The sequence below is a fragment of the Conger conger genome, chromosome 10 (genome assembly GCF_963514075.1).
Source record: "Conger conger chromosome 10, fConCon1.1, whole genome shotgun sequence".
Classification (NCBI taxonomy): domain Eukaryota; kingdom Metazoa; phylum Chordata; class Actinopteri; order Anguilliformes; family Congridae; genus Conger; species Conger conger.
In genome coordinates, this window is record NC_083769.1 from 36,769,357 (window position 1) to 36,788,034 (window position 18,678).

Here is an 18,678-nt window from a genome sequence, read left to right on the forward strand (position 1 = left end):
TGTGTTTCTGTGTGTGCATCAGTGCTTGTGTGTGTGTGTGTGTGTGTGTGTGTTCGTTCATACCATGCGTGTGCTTGTCTCTGTGTGGCTGTGTTTCTGTGTGTGTGTGTTTCTGTGTGGCTGTGTTTCTGTGTGTGCACAGTCCTCAGGGTCTGTGCTACAGGCTGCAGAGGCACACACTGTCCTTTGGATGTGAAGCCTAACGCTGAGGGATGGACAGTAGTCTCAGGCACCCTTCCTGTGATTCCGGTGCTGGTTCTGGTTCTGCTCTCAGGCCCAGCGCTGCCGGAGCTCCAAGGACCGTTCCCTGAACCAGTCCTCCGCCAGCTGCATGGCTCCCCTCTCCGGGCCCAGTGCCCGGCACAGCCGCTGCAGCTTGAGCTGGTTCCGGTCCAGGTAGAGCTGTGTGTCTGTCTGGAGCAGATCCAGCGTTTCAGGCCGGCTCTCGTCCATGGAGACCTCTGCACTCAGCATTGGGTTGAAGCGGAAATAGATGTTGTTTGACAGAAGGTCATCCAGCAGGGTGTGAACTCCTAGGGGTAGATAGTAATGTCACAAGAACTCACCAGCAAATCTACTGATCCCATTCCTCACACAAATTCAGCCAAGTGGTTAAATACCTCATTCATTCCTTCTTCCATTCACTCATAAATTGCACACAGAAAGGCAAGGTAGCCTAGTAGTAAGTTGCTTGACTGGCAGCTGTAGAGTTGCTGGTTCAAGCTCCCAGTGGGCACATGAAAAGAAAGAATTCTGCCGTTGGGCCCTTGAGCAAGGCCCTTAACAAAAAAAACTGCTCCAGGGGCTTTACACCTGTTCTCTCTCTCTCTCTCCAACTGTAACCGCAACTATTCTCTCTGGCATTTCTCCCAGGGCATCCTTGAAAAAGAGAAAACATGTTCTCAGTGGACCTCTCCAGGTTAAATAAAGGATAAAAAAAAATAACAAAAAAATAATAATAACTGTCACATTCCGTCATGCCCACGGTAGCAGGTGGTGCACTAACATAAATTCCCATATACTGCATTCCAAATATTTAAACTGTCAAGATATTCTTCAAAAGCAATTCGAAAATGGCCGAGCTTCATATTTAATGATTTGGTTGATCTGCTATGATTGCATGTGATGAACAATGGTGGCTTTGTAGTGAGGGCCAGCGGTTCAGGCTCAGGGCTGGAGATGAATCCGATTCAGCAGCTGGAGTGTGGGGCAGCTCCCACCACAGTCACGAACTCAGAATGAAACAGAAACTCAATTTCAGTTTAGGTTTCCTGCACAGGAGAATGCGGAATTTGCCCCCCCCCATGGCTCCATGGCACATTACAAAAAGACCCTCTCCTACCTTCCTTTATTTTCATATTTTGTTTGACAGAGATCTTCCATTATGAATGATGTAGAAATAGGCCTGCGAGTCTCCCGCTTGCTCTTCATTATTAAAGCTCCTGGTGTCGGCTTCCATTATTAATCCTGCGGCGAACACTCCTGGCAGCACTCATCGCTAATGACCCACACCCAGCCCGTGTCAGGCGACAGGACAAGGAGACAGGAGTCTCCATGAATGAGTAATGTGACAGGGAAGCGCACGCCTCATCTGATTCTGGGATGCTCTTTAGCACACCAATGTCAACGGCAGTGTGGAGCCAGAGATGGGGCAGAGGACATTGAGGTGCATTGAGGGGCATTGGACATTGTGGGGCGTTGGGTATTGTGGACATTGGACGGTGAGAGTACTGGACATTGAGGTGCGTTGGACACTGAGGGTACTGGACATTGAGGGGCGTTGGGTTTTCAGGACATTTGACATTGAGGGGCATTGGACACTGAGGGCACTGGTCATTGAAGGGGGTTTGGTATTGAGGACATTGGACACTGAGGGCACTGGTCATTGAAGGGGGTTTGGTATTGAGGACATTGGACACTGAGGGCACTGGTCATTGAAGGGGGTTTGGTATTGAGGACATTGGACACTGAGGGCACTGGTCATTGAAGGGGGTTTGGTATTGAGGACATTGGACACTGAGGGCACTGGTCATTGAAGGGCGTTGGGTATTGAGGACATTGGACACTGAGGGCACTGGTCATTGAAGGGGGTTTGGTATTGAGGACATTGGACACTGAGGGCACTGGTCATTGAAGGGGGTTTGGTATTGAGGACATTGGACACTGAGGGCACTGGTCATTGAAGGGGGTTTGGTATTGAGGACATTGGACACTGAGGGCACTGGTCATTGAAGGGGCTTTGGTGTTGAGGACATTGGACACTGAGGGCACTGGTCATTGAAGGCGGTTTGGTATTGAGGACATTGGACACTGAGGGCACTGGTCATTGAAGGGGGTTTGGTATTGAGGACATTGGACACTGAGGGCACTGGTCATTGAAGGGGCTTTGGTGTTGAGGACATTGGACACTGAGGGCACTGGTCATTGAAGGCGGTTTGGTATTGAGGACATTGGACACTGAGGGCACTGGTCATTGAAGGGGGTTTGGTATTGAGGACATTGGACACTGAGGGCACTGGTCATTGAAGGGGGTTTGGTATTGAGGACATTGGACACTGAGGGCACTGGTCATTGAAGGGCGTTGGGTATTGAGGACATTGGACACTGAGGGCACTGGTCATTGAAGGGGGTTTGGTATTGAGGACATTGGACACTGAGGGCACTGGTCATTGAAGGGGGTTTGGTATTGAGGACATTGGACACTGAGGGCACTGGTCATTGAAGGGCGTTTGGTATTGAGGACATTGGACACTGAGGGCACTGGTCATTGAAGGGGCTTTGGTGTTGAGGACATTGGACACTGAGGGCACTGGTCATTGAAGGCGGTTTGGTATTGAGGACATTGGACACTGAGGGCACTGGTCATTGAAGGGGCTTTGGTGTTGAGGACATTGGACACTGAGGGCACTGGTCATTGAAGGGGCTTTGGTGTTGAGGACATTGGACACTGAGGGCACTGGTCATTGAAGGCGGTTTGGTATTGAGGACATTGGACACTGAGGGCACTGGTCATTGAAGGCGGTTTGGTATTGAGGACATTGGACACTGAGGGCACTGGTCATTGAAGGCGGTTTGGTGTTGAGGACATTGGACACTGAGGGCACTGGTCATTGAAGGCGGTTTGGTATTGAGGACATTGGACACTGAGGGCACTGGTCATTGAAGGGGCTTTGGTGTTGAGGACATTGGACACTGAGGGCACTGGTCATTGAAGGCGGTTTGGTATTGAGGACATTGGACACTGAGGGCACTGGTCATTGAAGGGGCTTTGGTGTTGAGGACATTGGACACTGAGGGCACTGGTCATTGAAGGCGGTTTGGTATTGAGGACATTGGACACTGAGGGCACTGGTCATTGAAGGCGGTTTGGTATTGAGGACATTGGACACTGAGGGCACTGGTCATTGAAGGCGGTTTGGTGTTGAGGACATTGGACACTGAGGGCACTGGTCATTGAAGGCGGTTTGGTATTGAGGACATTGGACACTGAGGGCACTGGTCATTGAAGGGGCTTTGGTGTTGAGGACATTGGACACTGAGGGCACTGGTCATTGAAGGCGGTTTGGTATTGAGGACATTGGACACTGAGGGCACTGGTCATTGAAGGGGCTTTGGTGTTGAGGACATTGGACACTGAGGGCACTGGTCATTGAAGGGGGTTTGGTATTGAGGACATCGGACACTGAGGGCACTGGTCATTGAAGGGGGTTTGGTATTGAGGACATTGGACACTGAGGGCACTGGTCATTGAAGGGGGTTTGGTATTGAGGACATTGGACACTGAGGGCACTGGTCATTGAAGGGCGTTGGGTATTGAGGACATTGGACACTGAGGGCACTGGTCATTGAAGGGCGTTGGGTATTGAGGACATTGGACACTGAGGGCACTGGTCATTGAAGGGGGTTTGGTATTGAGGACATTGGACACTGAGGGCACTGGTCATTGAAGGGGGTTTGGTATTGAGGACATTGGACACTGAGGGCACTGGTCATTGAAGGGGGTTTGGTATTGAGGACATTGGACACTGAGGGCACTGGTCATTGAAGGGGGTTTGGTATTGAGGACATTGGACACTGAGGGCACTGGTCATTGAAGGGCGTTGGGTATTGAGGACATTGGACACTGAGGGCACTGGTCATTGAAGGGCGTTGGGTATTGAGGACATTGGACACTGAGGGCACTGGTCATTGAAGGGCGTTGGGTATTGAGGACATTGGACACTGAGGGCACTGGTCATTGAAGGGCGTTGGGTGGACTTTGCAGGGGTACTGTGAGAGCACATGCCAGCACTGCCATTACATTACAGACCAACTGACTGTAGAGATGTTCATTCTTTACTGTAGATTATATATTTGCTATTCATGCCCAGGGGTAATTGAATAACTGCCACATTCATACATTTACAAAGATTTATATTTTCATAGGAGCATTTCAGGCTAAGAACAGCCAATTAAATTATATTGTGGTGATAATTATTGCGAATAATATTGCCTCATAATTTTTAGCTTATTTAACGTAAAATCATGATACATTTTTATGTATATGGTACTTCTTTTATTGTGCTTCTTTTTTATTGTTTTTGTGCAAAAATTTGTGATGCTGTGTATAAGATCTGCAACTTAAAGCGGTTTCTGCTGCGTAAAGCTCTTTGAGCTACATCTCTGCATGAAATGCGCTATAGAAATAAAGTCTTATTACATGCCAACAAATAAAATTGTAATTGCAATATGAGGGGTAAGTAATAGAATAAAAAAAAACAATAAAACTGGTTTATGAATATGTTAAAATGGCACAAGTGAAACCACGACTGACTCCAGTTTGGCTCTGTGCCAGGGTTCAAGCAAGAACCTTTCTCCCTGTTTTACTGTTTAATGTCCTAACCAAGAAAAAACCAGTGGAAAAATTATGTTTTTGCTGGTTTAGTTCTTTGGGGCTGTTTTGGGACAGTTATTTTTAGTTTTTTGTTTTTTAGGTTTTTATTTTTTTTTGCTTATGTCCAACATATTTTTTAACAAGACCATCATCCTACAAAATGTGCTCTATCAAATGGTCGAGCAGAACATTACGCAGAAAGATTGCAATAACTCAATTGCAAAATACAAAAAATACAAAAAAGAAAAAATATCAATCGACGCCCCACCCCTCCCCATTTCCCCTGCCTCACCCTCAGTGTCCGTGGCGCTGCTGATCAGGTTGCTGATCTTGGAGCGCAGGCTGGTCGAGGTGACCGGGCCCCTCCTGGTGTTGTCGTAGCGACCGGTGCCGAGTGACAGCACGCACTGGAAGGGGCGGGTGGGCCAGAGTAGGCGGCACTCGTGGACGGCCAGGGCGCAGGGGTTGTTGAGAATGAGCGCCCCGTCCTGCAGGGGGAGACAGAGAGCTTCACCGGGATATATCATGGCATGTGTACACTGTGCTTGGATCATGTATCATCATGGCACATCAATGCCAGACCTGGGACAAGTACGTAATTGTTTTGGATTGAAATATATTTGCTTTACTGAACTTGTCTAGTCATGTTCGTACCCGGTGTATATACGATCGTGGCATGTTCGTACCCGGTGTATATACGATCGTGGCATGTTCGTACCCGGTGTATATACGATCGTGGCATGTTCGTACCCGGTGTATATACGATCGTGGCATGTTCGTACCCGGTGTATATACGATCGTGGCATGTTCGTACCCGGTGTATATACGATCGTGGCATGTTCGTACCCGGTGTATATACGATCGTAGCATGTTTGCACCTGGTGTATGTATGATCATGGTGTGTTCATACCTGGTGAATGTACATTACATTACATTATTGGCATTTGGCAGACGCTCTTATCCAGAGCGACGTACAACAAAGTGCATACCCATAACCAGGGATAAGTGCGCTGAAAGACCCTAGAGGGAAGTACAATTTCAACTGCATGTGTGTTCATACCTGGTGTATGTATGCTCATGGTGTGTTCATACCTGGTGTATGTCGCTGTGCAGTGGGAACTCCTGGAAATATCCGGGAGCAGCAGATGAAGCGCGGATGGCCTGCCACAGCCGGTACCCAGAAGCCCCAGCATAGCGGCTGAGACGCCCTGGGGCGTGGTTGTAGTTTCGGAAGACAAAGGCCTTGGGAGTGGTCCCCCAGTTCACCACTGCACTGACCGCTGACACCTGACCGGATCGTAATACACAGGGAATGGGATTTGAGTCGGCAACCTACAGCTGGAGTTACAATCTGGGCACACAATGTTTTAACAAAATGTTCAAATTAATCTTGAATGAAAAAACCTATGTTCATTCTTCCTTATGAAACAATTCCTTTGGGATGTTGCTTTTTCAGGAACAATTTGTGGCACTGTTTCACAGGCCTTGTAACTATCATTACCCTACTGTTACCATGGAGAAAGGTACTGTTAAAAACTTGAGTGGAGAGACTTGACATCAAATAATTTTTTTTTTTACCCTTTCAGGTAAAACACCAGAGTGCAGCAAGGTTCATTGTCATTACAAGTCTGATTATGTGTATCAAAGTTTAGATCACATACAGTACAATAATAATAATAACCATCATCATCACCACTACCACAAAGTTTCTTATTATTGCCACTGCAAATAGACTGGACTGCACTCTTACCTTGGGGCTCAGCTGGTCCCTGGCTGTCTTAATCAAAACCGTATCACCCATATTCTTCCTGAAAAACAGAACACACTGACTGGACTCCCCCAGGGCTTACTGCACTCCCAAAAAGGATGTGTTAAAATCCAACACATTTTCTGTTACTACATTTGGGTTACTTTCCACACATTTTCTGTAAAAGTTACTACATTTGCGTTACAAATCGGCTACACAATTTATGTGTTAGAAATTGAGACTTTTTTAACAGTTTAGTTGCAAGTAACACAACACTGTGTTATGTCCTTAGTGGAAGTTCCTTTAGTACACTTGTCAAGCTATTTGGGCTGACTACAAATTGGTTGACATTTTTCATTATGGCTGATATGTAAGGCTAGTGTGGGTTGTTCTTAACATACTACTTTTTAGTCATTAGTCACAAAGACACCAAACAGTATGACCTCTATGGTCATTTTCTGGACAGACTATTATGGGTTAACTACAGGCAGGGTGGCCTGTAGCGTAGCAGTTAAGGTAAATGACTGGGACACACCAGGTTAGTGGTTCTAATCCCGGTATAGCCATTGGGCCCTTGAGCAAGGCCCTTAGCCCTGCATTACTCCAGGGGAGGATTGTCTCCTGCTTAGTCTAATCAACTGTATGTCGCTCTGTATAAGAGCGTCTGCCAAATGCCGTTAATGTAATGTAATGTAACTATACATGGAGGTGTGTTAGAAAAAGGACATGTTAACACATCTGTTTTTAGTGAGGTGGGTGTGATGCTAACAGACTGGAAATGGTACAATGTGTGAGACTGTTCCTGGAGTACCTTCAGGCTGATGTAGAGACACAGGTGATTTCAGCCTAATTTACAAGCAATGTGTTCATGATTAATACAAATTGCCACTCACTCTTGTAATGTTTTGATAGTATATAGTCTCCTGCTTTTTGGATTCATGACTCAGCACCGCAAAATAACATAGAGCAAAGATTCTGAGCAACATTGTCTCAGGAGGTAAGCCGTCTCACACTGGTTTCATAAATATGACAATGAGTTCAATGTTCTTCAGTGGCCGTCCCAGTAACTGGATCTGAATCCAATAGAACACCTTTGGGATGTGGTAGAATGGCAGATTCGCAGCATGAATGCGCTGCTGACAAATCTGCCGAAATTGCATGATGCAATCATGTCAACATGGAACGGAATATCTAAGGAATGTTTTCAACATCCTGCGGAATCCATGCCATGAAGAATTGAGCTGTTTTGAGATCAAAGGGAGGCCCTACCCAGTATTAGTATAGTGTCCCTAATTAAGTGCTCAGTGAGTGTATATTCTTATATAGACAGAACCTCTCATGCTTAAACATATCAGTGACCACTTTATTAGGTATTGATTAGACTTATTTTTTGGACTTCTGCTCTGGTCTTCTGATGCTGTAGCACATCCACTTCAAGGTTAAACTTGTGGAGTAGGAGCATGAGTGTGACTGTAATTTGACTGCAGGCGAGGGGCGGGTTTTCAAAAATATGGAGCATTGGGATGAACCCAATGCATTATGGGTATCACATGAATGTCTAGACAAAGATAGTTAGCTTATGAGGCGAGAAGATGTTTCACTCATGTTTTCTAAAAGGCTCTAACAGTGTATGATCAGAGTGGCACCCCTGAGAGTAAAGTATCTTGTCATCAGGTAAAATATTTGTTCGACTGTAGAAAGCAAACATGGCAGCAAGCACAATTGCCACCATCTGATTACTTTCAACTTGTGTCAAAGTGTTTTAGTAAATTATTTTGCTCTCTGATGAGTTTATTTGAAATGGGAAACATTGTAATCTCTAATAGATATTAGGTCATTTATATTACACTTGTCTGACAACAGTTAGTCCAATAGCCCGCTCCCTGTTTCCTTAGAACTATAAAATTATTTTGACTTGGGTGATAACTGTGTTATGATACTTTATTGAATCTTTATTGAAATATAAATGCTCACATTGAGAACATAGTCAGTTGTAAAGACTTATTTTTCAAAGGGATAAACAAATGAACACAAAATAACAAGAAAAAGAATGATTTTATTGGAGAGGTTTTATTAAGACAGCAGCAAGCCTGCAATTCCATTATCAGCTTTATTGTTGGTGAAGACCTACAAAAAGCGTGATTTAATCAGTGGCGGTTGTTGAGTTGAAAGTAGATGGTGTGGAAAACTTCCCTTTTAAAATGTTCATTGGTCTCAACCTGAGTTCCTTCATTTAACAAACTGGATTTCATATCGCTCACATATTCTGGTACCATGCCAGTGCTCTGTGTGTGGCACTAATGTGATATTTTTATCACAGAACTCACACTCGTACCATACAGCCTTCCTGTTCAAGTATGTCCCTTAAGTATGCTCTTTCTAAGACCTAAATCCACTAAACATTCTGACATTGGCTCGACCTCAAATAAACGTTGGTTATCGAGGTCCATATAACATCGATTAGAGGACGGAAATTGGTCATTTTATGAGCACAAAACACGGATAACAGATCTATTATAAGTAGAAAGGTTATAGCGTCATGACCCAACATCGATCAGCCTTGCAGCCGTGATACAGGTCAACAAATTATTGATGCAGGTCAACCAAAAACCAAACAAAATGATTACCCATATGAAAATCTAATACATGGACATGCACTATATGTCCCTATATAAAAACAAGACATACAGTATTTGGTACATACACTCAGTGAGCACTTTATTAGGTATTTTTTAGACTTATTTTTTTTACTTCTATGACTGTAGCCTATCCACTTATAGTTATGATGCGTTGTGTGTTCAGAGATGCTGTTCTGCATACCACTGTTGTAATGTGTGGTTATTTGTGTTACTGTCAACTTCCTGACAGCTTTGACCAGTCTGGCCATTCTCCTCTGACGTCTCTCATTAACAAGGCGTTTCTGCCTATGGAACTGTGGCACAATGGATGTTTTTTGTTTTTTGCACCATTCTTTGCAAACTCTAGAGACTAGTGTGCATGAAATTCATCTCTATTCTGATTGTTGATGTGAAACTGAAGTTTAACTGAAGTTTCTGACCTGGATCTGCATGTTTTTATGCATTTCACTGCTGCCACACAATTGGCTGAATAGATAATTGCATGAATAAGTAGGTGTACGGGTGTTCCTAATAAAGTGCTCAGCGAGTGTATATTAGATTTCTGTATGGGTACTCATGGTCCAGCTTTTTTGTATTCCTGACAATTGCACTGATGTTCTCCACTGCTGTGTGTGGCTCTGGATTAGACTGACTTTGTGATGTGATGCTGTGGCCTTACCTGAGAAGCTCCTCCCAGGCGGATGTGTTGTAGTAGGAGTGGGACCAGCCCATCTTCACAGTGCCGACCAAGGGGTTCTGCCGGAAAACATCCGCCCCAAAACGCCGGTACATCTCCTCACACTCCTCCAGGGAGATACGCATCAGACCCAGCATGAAGGCCAGCACTGCTCCTGAGATAGAGAGAGGTGGGCAGAGATAGAGAGGGGAAGGTAGGGGGAGAGAGAGAGAGAGAGAGAGACAGCGAGAGTGAGATATGAATTGCATATTTATTTTTCCCCGGGGGAAAGATCACAACCATAGTTAAAAATTCCAACAAGATAGTATGCAAAAGAAAAAGACACTGCTTTAAAGCTCCTGTAAACCTCCTTCTTGCTCAGCAGTGTATTTCTACTGTTATTAACAGACAGTGATGGAAATGGCTATGGGGATGCACAGGGTTCATAGATTATGTGGACAGTAGAGATTGTATGAAGGAATCATGGATTATGTGGACAGTAGAGATTGTGTGCAGGGCTCATGGATTATGTGGACAGTAGAGATTGTGTACAGGGTTCATGGATGACACCTGTAGCTCACCTGTGCTCACACCGCAGATGTAGTCAAACAGCTGGTGCACCTGTCTGCCAGTCGCTGCCTCCAGGCACTTCAACACCTGCAGCGGCACCACTCCTCTACACGGAACAGTAATACACGCCAAATACACGCAAAATTAAAACAATATCTACACTGAACAGTATTCCATGTACATGACACGCTTTACACAAAAAAAAAAAACCTGAGGAACACAAAATGGCAGAATTGTTCAACATTCCACTAAGAAAACATTTATCGATTTCACTGCGCTAACGATAAAAATATGCCAATAAACGACACGGCTGCAAACCTCCCCCGGCTGTTTCAGATCTAGTTTCGGGTTTTCAAATTACCTCAGTTCTGCAAGAAGGCCTAACACATTTGATTTGCGCTTAAAATGTGTTTCTCGTGCCGCCAGGGGACTGACAGTGGGGAAGTCTGGTAAATGGCTTTGTCCTCTCGAGAGCGAATCTTTTTCAAAGTTATTTCGCTGCGCACAGCTTTCTGTCTCAAATGGAGCGCGGACTGATCAATCCTCTCTTCTTCTATCACTTCCTCACGGCGTGATTTCTGCCATTAGGCCGTCATGTCTATTCCCTTAAGCTTCTGCGTATGCTCTGGATCCAAGTGCTCATGAGAAACGCGCCGTGTGAAGTTCACTGTGGTGGTGCCTTTGTGGAAGGCACATCAAATTAAACTTGAATCTGATCTTTCGTTTCGTTGCATCTCAACTCCCGGTTATTTACCCTGGCCCCCTACTGGTACGGGTGCCGGCAACAGCAGGGTTTTGGACTATCCAAATTTCATAAAAGAGAACCAAAAAAAAAGAACGCCACAAGTGACATTTCAATGTGAAAAGTATTGTTTTTCCTTAGAAACTCTAGTTGATTTTGACAGCTTTTAGATATATGCAAATTATTTTCCAGTGGTGGGGGAAATATGTTGCTGATTATGTGGGACCCATACTTCTTCCACTGCCTGATGTGGATTTGGAGAAATAAACAGTGGAACAAATTCAATTAATAGGTGCTTTTTGTTTTATATTCAGTTTTTAAATACATTCTGTATGTACCATGAAGAATACGTTTCATAGGTTTTGATTATTATTTCGTAAGTTTTGATAATTTAGTCTTGATAGCGCACTTATGCCCTTCAAATTATGAAGTTAATTTATTTACAAAAACAAATGATGAGCCAAGTTCAGCTAAATGGCCTGTTGCCGTGAAACCTTTTTTATGTTTATGTAAATACTGTCATCATCCAAGTCTCTGGTGTGTGTGTTGCCATGCTTATGAGGCTCTATTTAAGAGTCGTGCCAACAGGAAAATACATTGGTTTAAAAGGGTTAAGTTTTTATCTGCCATGAATTCAAATGTAAATATTAAACATTGACTGTCTCTCTGATAAGAAAGCTGTACAACACCTTGAGTGTGACTGTCCGGTTGGTTTATTGATTGATTGACATGTTTACTCCCCTCTTGATTGATTTGCTTGATTTGGGTGATTGATTTATTGGTTGTTTGACTGGGTATTTGATTCACTGATGCTGGGAAGAAGAGCTGGTTCTCGGCAGAGGCAATGAGGGTCACCTTGAGCTCCATTCCTTTCGGGGGCCCCAAACGAACGGGAGAAAAGGAAAGATAAATCCATGCATTGCATCCATGATAGTCGATGGTGTGAGAGTCTGCAGTGTCCCCCCAAGGGGATCAGAAAGGCTAGAGCGGTGATCTTCTTTCCCGGTCCTGCAGAGCGACAGGGTCTGCTGGTTTTAGTTTTTACCTTAATGGCAGCAACAAATTCAGACCAGGTGAAGTGAGTTAACTGTGTAATAAACTGCTTTCATTGATCAATTAATTGCTGTGTAACTACGAAAGATAGCACTCCCTGCGGCTCTCCTGGGGACCAGGAGTGAGGACCACAATGCCTGATGGGAAGGGTTCTATAGCACTTTACACCAGGTGCTGTTGCTGGGCTGTGTCAGTTTGGAGGCATATAATGAGGAGCATATTGTGGATTGGAATCTCGTATCATAATCCATAATTTATGGTTGAAATTAGAGATTAATAGTATTACTCTTGCGATTTTATATCATCAAGATGATGCAAACACACACAAAAAGATACCATTATCTTCAATCATACTCTGATCTACAAAAATGCCTCTGGCGTTGGATGAGAATGCACCGCAGAATCATTCCCTGTCTCCTCCAGCTTCATCTTCAATCGGAAAACATTCCCATACATTACATTTCACAGAGAAACATTCCTGTGGAAATGCGCATACCTAGACTTCTGTAGCTCATTTTGCAGCTTTTGTAGCTCACTTTTGTAGCCCTCACTGAGATGTGTGTTCTGACAGTCAACAACAAGAACAAGTACAGAATTGGACTTTTGGAATCTCCTTTGCATGATAATTTCATTGAAATCACCCTAAATTATTTAGTCATACTCATAACACATGACTTTTATGACTTTTATGCATGTCCTTTCCACCACCTGGGCTGAAGAGATTGTTTGATGAGCCAAAGAAAGTGTCCCTCCTCTCCTGTTCCTTAACTTATAAAAATATATATATTTCTCCTCTTGACTTTCAGTGCTTCAGTGGGACACCAAGGTGCCCTGGGGGGCGGGGGGGTGTTACTGGTTTTTGAAACATCCTGCAGAGATCCTTTCACATCGACATTCATACCCAGTCCTGCAGTCCACAGGGCATTTGTGTGCATGCCTGCAGCATCATTTTTTCATGGCTTTCACAAATACCTTCTCTCATATGCAGGGGAACAGGGCCAGAGACGTCTCTCATTGTCAGAGGACGTTTGTAACAAGCTGCAAATATCTACTTTCAAGTCTCTGTTTTGCATTTTTTATCCCGATTATATGGAATATGTTGAAAATGATGTATTATATATAATGTGCAGAACAATATGCACATTCGTGAAGACACTCATTGTGTTTTGACTAAAATATTTCCAATAAAAACTATACCATTTATAAACATGAATTTTAGCGTACTGTGCAGTGATGACTGATGTTTTACTGCAAGTAAAAATGGTACATATCTATTTCTTTTAGATAGTGTATAAAAAAATTAGGGGGTGAAGTGTCACTAACATTTTCAATTAAGGATGTACTGTACCTTGTGCCCCCACCATCAATGGACAGAATCCTTATTCCTCGACCTTTGACCGAATCCACGTAGCCAATCAAAGCCAAGGTCTCCCTTATGGCATCTTGAAGTTCTGGCACGTCTCCTTGGAAACGTCTCCGGGCCAGAAGCAGGGCTACAGCCTTCTCCTGTAATTAATGCCTTGGGTGTTTAGGGGCTGAGGGGCTTTTCCCCCAGGCAGGACCAGCTGAGGGCCATTGGGGGGGCTTACATATTCTGGAGAAATGCCTAAAGGCATGTGATGTACATAAAAAAACTGCCGCATGCTCGACATTGTCATGAAATAAATTAAAAGTACACATTCCCTGCAGAGAGCCCTACTGAATCTGTCTGTAGTGATGCTTCCATTGAAACAGTTTACCTGTATGTGTAAGTGTCCTAATTTTAATACATTGGTAAACTTTCATTTTTGCAAGCATATTATATGAAACTAAGTAGTTACTGGGTGGCTCACCCTGTTAAGGTGATGTCTTACTGCATGGGTACCCAGGGTTTGGTATCTAATCTGGGCTTTGTAAGAGCTGACTGTGGCTAGCCCTGTGGGGAGATGCACAGCTGGCTCTAGCCTTGCCCAGGGAAGGGAGGATTTCAGTCGGCAAGGATAACAGTGTTTCATCTCACACCAGTGCCCCCTGTGCTCTATCTCAGCTGTGGGATGGGTTCTGCTCTTATGGGCCGCCCTGGGTACCTGCCAGGCCACCAGCGTGCATGCTGGGTAGCGGAAGAGGTGTTCGTTCAGCTTCTCGATGCAGGCGTGGAGAGAGGAGGGGCTGGCGGCCTGCTGAAGTGTTCTTACTAGAACCCGAGTCTTCTCTTCTGCCAGCTTCCGCTCGCCAACACCCTGGAGGGTTTGAAAAACAAAGAGTGTTTGCACGTGTAGAGAAGAAAAAATAATTATTCTAACTCTATCATATCCTCCCTACAGACCCAGCAGACAATTATTTGACATACTGTAATGCAAGTCTTGGATTTCAAAAACATTTTGTGGTGAAAATGCTTTCAAATAATATATTTGTTATTGAATGTCCCCTGTAGTGTAGGTTTTCAGCAGAGTGCAATATACAGTTATGAATTGCTGTGTAGTCGGAGGATATAACTTGATCGACTAAGTTTTTATGTATTTTGGGAGACAGACGAATTTGTATATTGGACCACTTCACATATACATGGTAATGACCGCTATCAGTTTCAAGGTTCCCCCTCTGGGGATTTTCCACTGGACTCCAGGGGGGAGCGGGGCAAGGCCTCACAACCATTAAGGATTTGAATGGCCCAATCCGAGGTGCTCGGGATAGGTGCAATTCCTCCAAACCTCCAATCAGGTTACACTTAATTTGTAGACATATTTGAATATATGCAAATGTAATTCTTTAAAACACCCCAAACATCATTGGTTTTCTGTACATTTTCCGGCTACGAATAAACTTTCCTGTTTTCTAACGACGAACACCGCATCTGCTTCTTCCTGTGACAATGGTCATCTTACTGGTTCCAGGTAAAACTTTGTTTTACTAACAGTATCAAATCCTGAAAATGATGTGGACTGTGACATTAAGAATTACTAGTGTGAAAAATCTATACTTTCAAAAATGCATGGCATTGCATTCATTTAGCAGGCAGAACAGCTTAAGTGTAGGAGAAAGGTACACACATTCACCTGGAATACATGAGTAATACTGTCAGACCTGGGAACAATATTCCCAGAAAGTACACATGCAACATCACTGAAACATCAGTACAAGTCACTATATTAACCAATAAACAAGACATAAATCCTGAGTACACATAGAGTACCGCCTTCTAAGGATAGTCCAGAAATGTGCTTTTTGGCCAAACCTTCCCATTTTTATCTACGATCAATGAAAATTTCATGTCTGTGCATCCTGCACAAAAATATTACACAGACTGTATGCTAACTGCTACCACATGCTACCACAATGGTTTGCTGAAGATGGAACCAACGTTAACTTTGCTAACGTGATGGAAATATACCTTCCAGCATCTCCAGAAGCAGCGTTAACTACACTGGTATTTCGTGTGTTGTTAAGTAACAATAAAGAAGATCTTAGTAATAAAACAAGATCTTAGTTTTGGAGGCAGCTATTCATTTCTCCTGACTGCCGTAGGAAGCTTGTTCCAACACAGGGGGCGCTAGTACAGACAGGTATTGTGACTGCGAGAGACGACCTTGGAGAGATGGAATAGCCAGTTGCCGCAAGGTTGCAGAAACGGTATCTTGAATCTCTTGAAGAGATTAAGAATCTACCCTTTTGGCTCTTGACTCTTTCGCCCTTTTAGAACTGGCCCATTATCTCTGTCCTTAGCTGTAGCCAGTAAACTGGCAACTTAATAAAAATGAAGCAAAAAAAAAAGATTAAAATTTAAGGGAGTTGATGAACTGGGCAGTACTTCATCAGAAGTGATTCCTTATCAGAAGTCAAGAATCACTTTGGACCACTTTGGTTTTCAGAGCCACACATTTAATTAAAAACCGAGCCGAAAGTAGTTTTCTCTTTCTCAACATAATTAAACACAAGGCGATTTCTTGTGGTTGAGTTATGGTCGGGCAGAACCTTTTGCCTCAATCCATTTAAGAGAGAGGTTGAATACAGGACTCTCCAGAGTACTAGTTTCCAACACATACTGTAAATTTAATTACAAGGAGAGATTTATACGCTGTGCATATTCTCATTGTTCAAAGAAACGGAGACGCATGCACACAGATACAGGAGATGGGCATAAATTGGATATTTGAACTGTATTTTAGCCTCAAGCACAGACCGCCATACCTCAGAGGCACCTTGGGTATTGTAGTCTGGGGAGGTGAATTAATTAGATTTGGAGACTTTGAGAAATCAGGCAATCGGGCGAACCTACTTGTACTAAATGTGTTTTTGGGGGGCAAACACAGAGAAGGTGGTGTGAGAAGGCTGGTCATTAACTAGTGCCGCTCTTGGCAGGCGTCCAGGTGGCTGTTGCGCAGAGAGCCATTTTAGCGTGGCATTTCACTGCAGACACATTGCACGCCTGTCGCTTGTAATTCTTGACGTCTGGTACTTTCATTAATAAAAGGCGAGCCGGGGAGTTGCAGGGGGGGCGGGGAGCGTGTCGCGGTGAGGAATGGCGTTCCATGAATACCAAATGCGCCGGCATTAAAGCTGCTTATTGATCTACGGCCCCGCTGCAACAGATCCAGGCCTGGAGGGTCGTAACTCCTGCCAGCAGCCGTTAGTTAGCGCCAACCGCCACTTTCTGCTGGCCTGCGGTACATGCCCTGTGGCACAGGCCCTGTGGCTGTCCACCGGCGTGGTGCCCGGGAGTGTGTGCGTGCGTGTGTGTGTGTGTGTGTTGGGGCGGGGGATTAGCCTGTGTGTGTGTGAGGATGGAGTTCTGTGTGTGTGTGTGTGGGTGGAGTTCTGGGTGTGTGTGTGTGTGTGTGTGTGTGTGTGGATGAGCCTGTGTGTGTTTGTGTGTGTGTGTCGAAGAGCCTGTGTGTGTGGAGATGGAGTTGTGTCTGTATGTTTGTGGAGATGAGCCTGTGTATGTGCGGGGATGGAGTGTGTGTGTGTGTGTGTGTGTGTGTGTGTGTGAAGGAGCAGGGAGGGGAGGGCGTAAAGTCACCTGTGTTCTCCACGTGATCCCTGAAGGTGAGGCAGTGGCGTAGCTCCCCAGAAGGTCTGAGATGGCCGTCCGAATGAAGGACCCAGTCCTTCCCTGGGGGGGGTCTGAGGTGTACCCCACCTCTCTCCAATCAGCCTGCTGACCGCCCTCCTCCCCCTCTCCCTCGTCCTCATCGCCTCCCTGGCCCTTGAAGTAACGGTTGACGTGGTGCGCCATTTGCACGTAGCTCTCCCCGAAGCTGGTTGCCAGGTTACTGATGTGGAAGAGGCCGGGGGATCTGTGCCAGAAGGTTTCAGCCTCCTGATTGGCTGCTGGAGAGGGGGCCTTGCGCCCAAGGGTGGAGTCTGTTGGGGAACCCACCCGGACGGATCCCCGGGCCGGGATCGCTGGGGTGACTGAGCGGAACCGTGCTCCCTGTGGATTCTGTACTGACAGTTCTTGGGCTGCGTCAGTGTCTTTGACTCCAAAGTAGCTGTTGATGCGACGGGCGAAATGAAGGTAGCCTTCATCCCAAGTGTTAGGGTCTTCTGCTTTAACAGGTGTGGGATCCTGCTTTGTTCCGGCACCTTCCGCACCCTGGAGCTGCTGGCCTGAAGCTCTGCCCGTGCCACCCACTTGGCTGCGTACCTCTCTCCTCCTCCTCCTCAGCCTCGTAGATATCATCCTGTCTGTGACCATCCCGGATGAGGTTTCCCGGGTGGTGGCGTTGGAGAAGGCGGAGTTAATATGTTGGGCTACATAGGTGTAGCTCTCCCCCAACCTGGTGGCGAACGAACTGATGTGAAACAGTGGAACGCCTCCACCGGCCTGGGCAGGGGGCGTGTCCTCTGTCTGTTTGGCTGGGGCTTCCTGCACATTTGCCCATTCATGAGACCCGCCCCAAGGTCCTGCCCTCTCATTGACCAGTCTCTGATTCTGATGCCTTTTCCCTCTCCTCGCTGACCCCGCCTCCCTGATCCCAAACTCCGCCCCCCTGTTCATAAACCCTGCCCCATGTACATGCCCCACCTCCCTGTTCACAAGCCCCACCTCCCCACTCCCAAACCCTTCCTTCCCAACACCTGAGAGAGGCTGATTGGGCGTGTCCAGCCCTTTGAAGTAGGAGTTGACGTGACTGGAGAGGTACTGGAAGGACGCCCCGAGCCGCTCCCCCAGGTAGCCCAGCTGTAGGTTGGCTTTCCTCTCCACCAACACCCCAATGGGAGCCTCCCCTCCCTGGGCCCCCGGGCCTGGGCGAGGGGGGTCAGGTCTGGAGCTGGAGTAGGCCCGGCGGGAACACAGATTCTGGAAACGCGGACATCTCATCTGCCTCCTGTGCACATTCCCGCGGGGGTCAGCAGTCAGCCAGCCAAAGCCTTCCTTTTTCAACCATGCCAGTTTCAGTAGGGTTTTTCTGCTCG

General features: G+C 45.6%; 1 protein-coding gene across 1 annotated transcript; it reads right to left on the reverse strand.

The window, feature by feature from the left end:
- Positions 1–43: 43 nt before the first annotated feature.
- On the reverse strand, positions 44–18,259 carry LOC133139530 (calcium-independent phospholipase A2-gamma-like). The gene is made up of 10 exons (XM_061259102.1): positions 17,279–18,259; positions 16,895–16,945; positions 14,346–14,486; positions 13,628–13,785; positions 10,496–10,590; positions 9,918–10,089; positions 6,624–6,681; positions 5,966–6,160; positions 5,166–5,361; positions 44–533 (listed from the first exon to the last, which is right to left on the reverse strand). Exons 1-10 carry the CDS (start codon positions 18,257–18,259, stop codon positions 271–273), a joined length of 2,310 nt encoding a protein of 769 aa, XP_061115086.1. The 3' UTR covers positions 44–270.
- Positions 18,260–18,678: the final 419 nt, after the last annotated feature.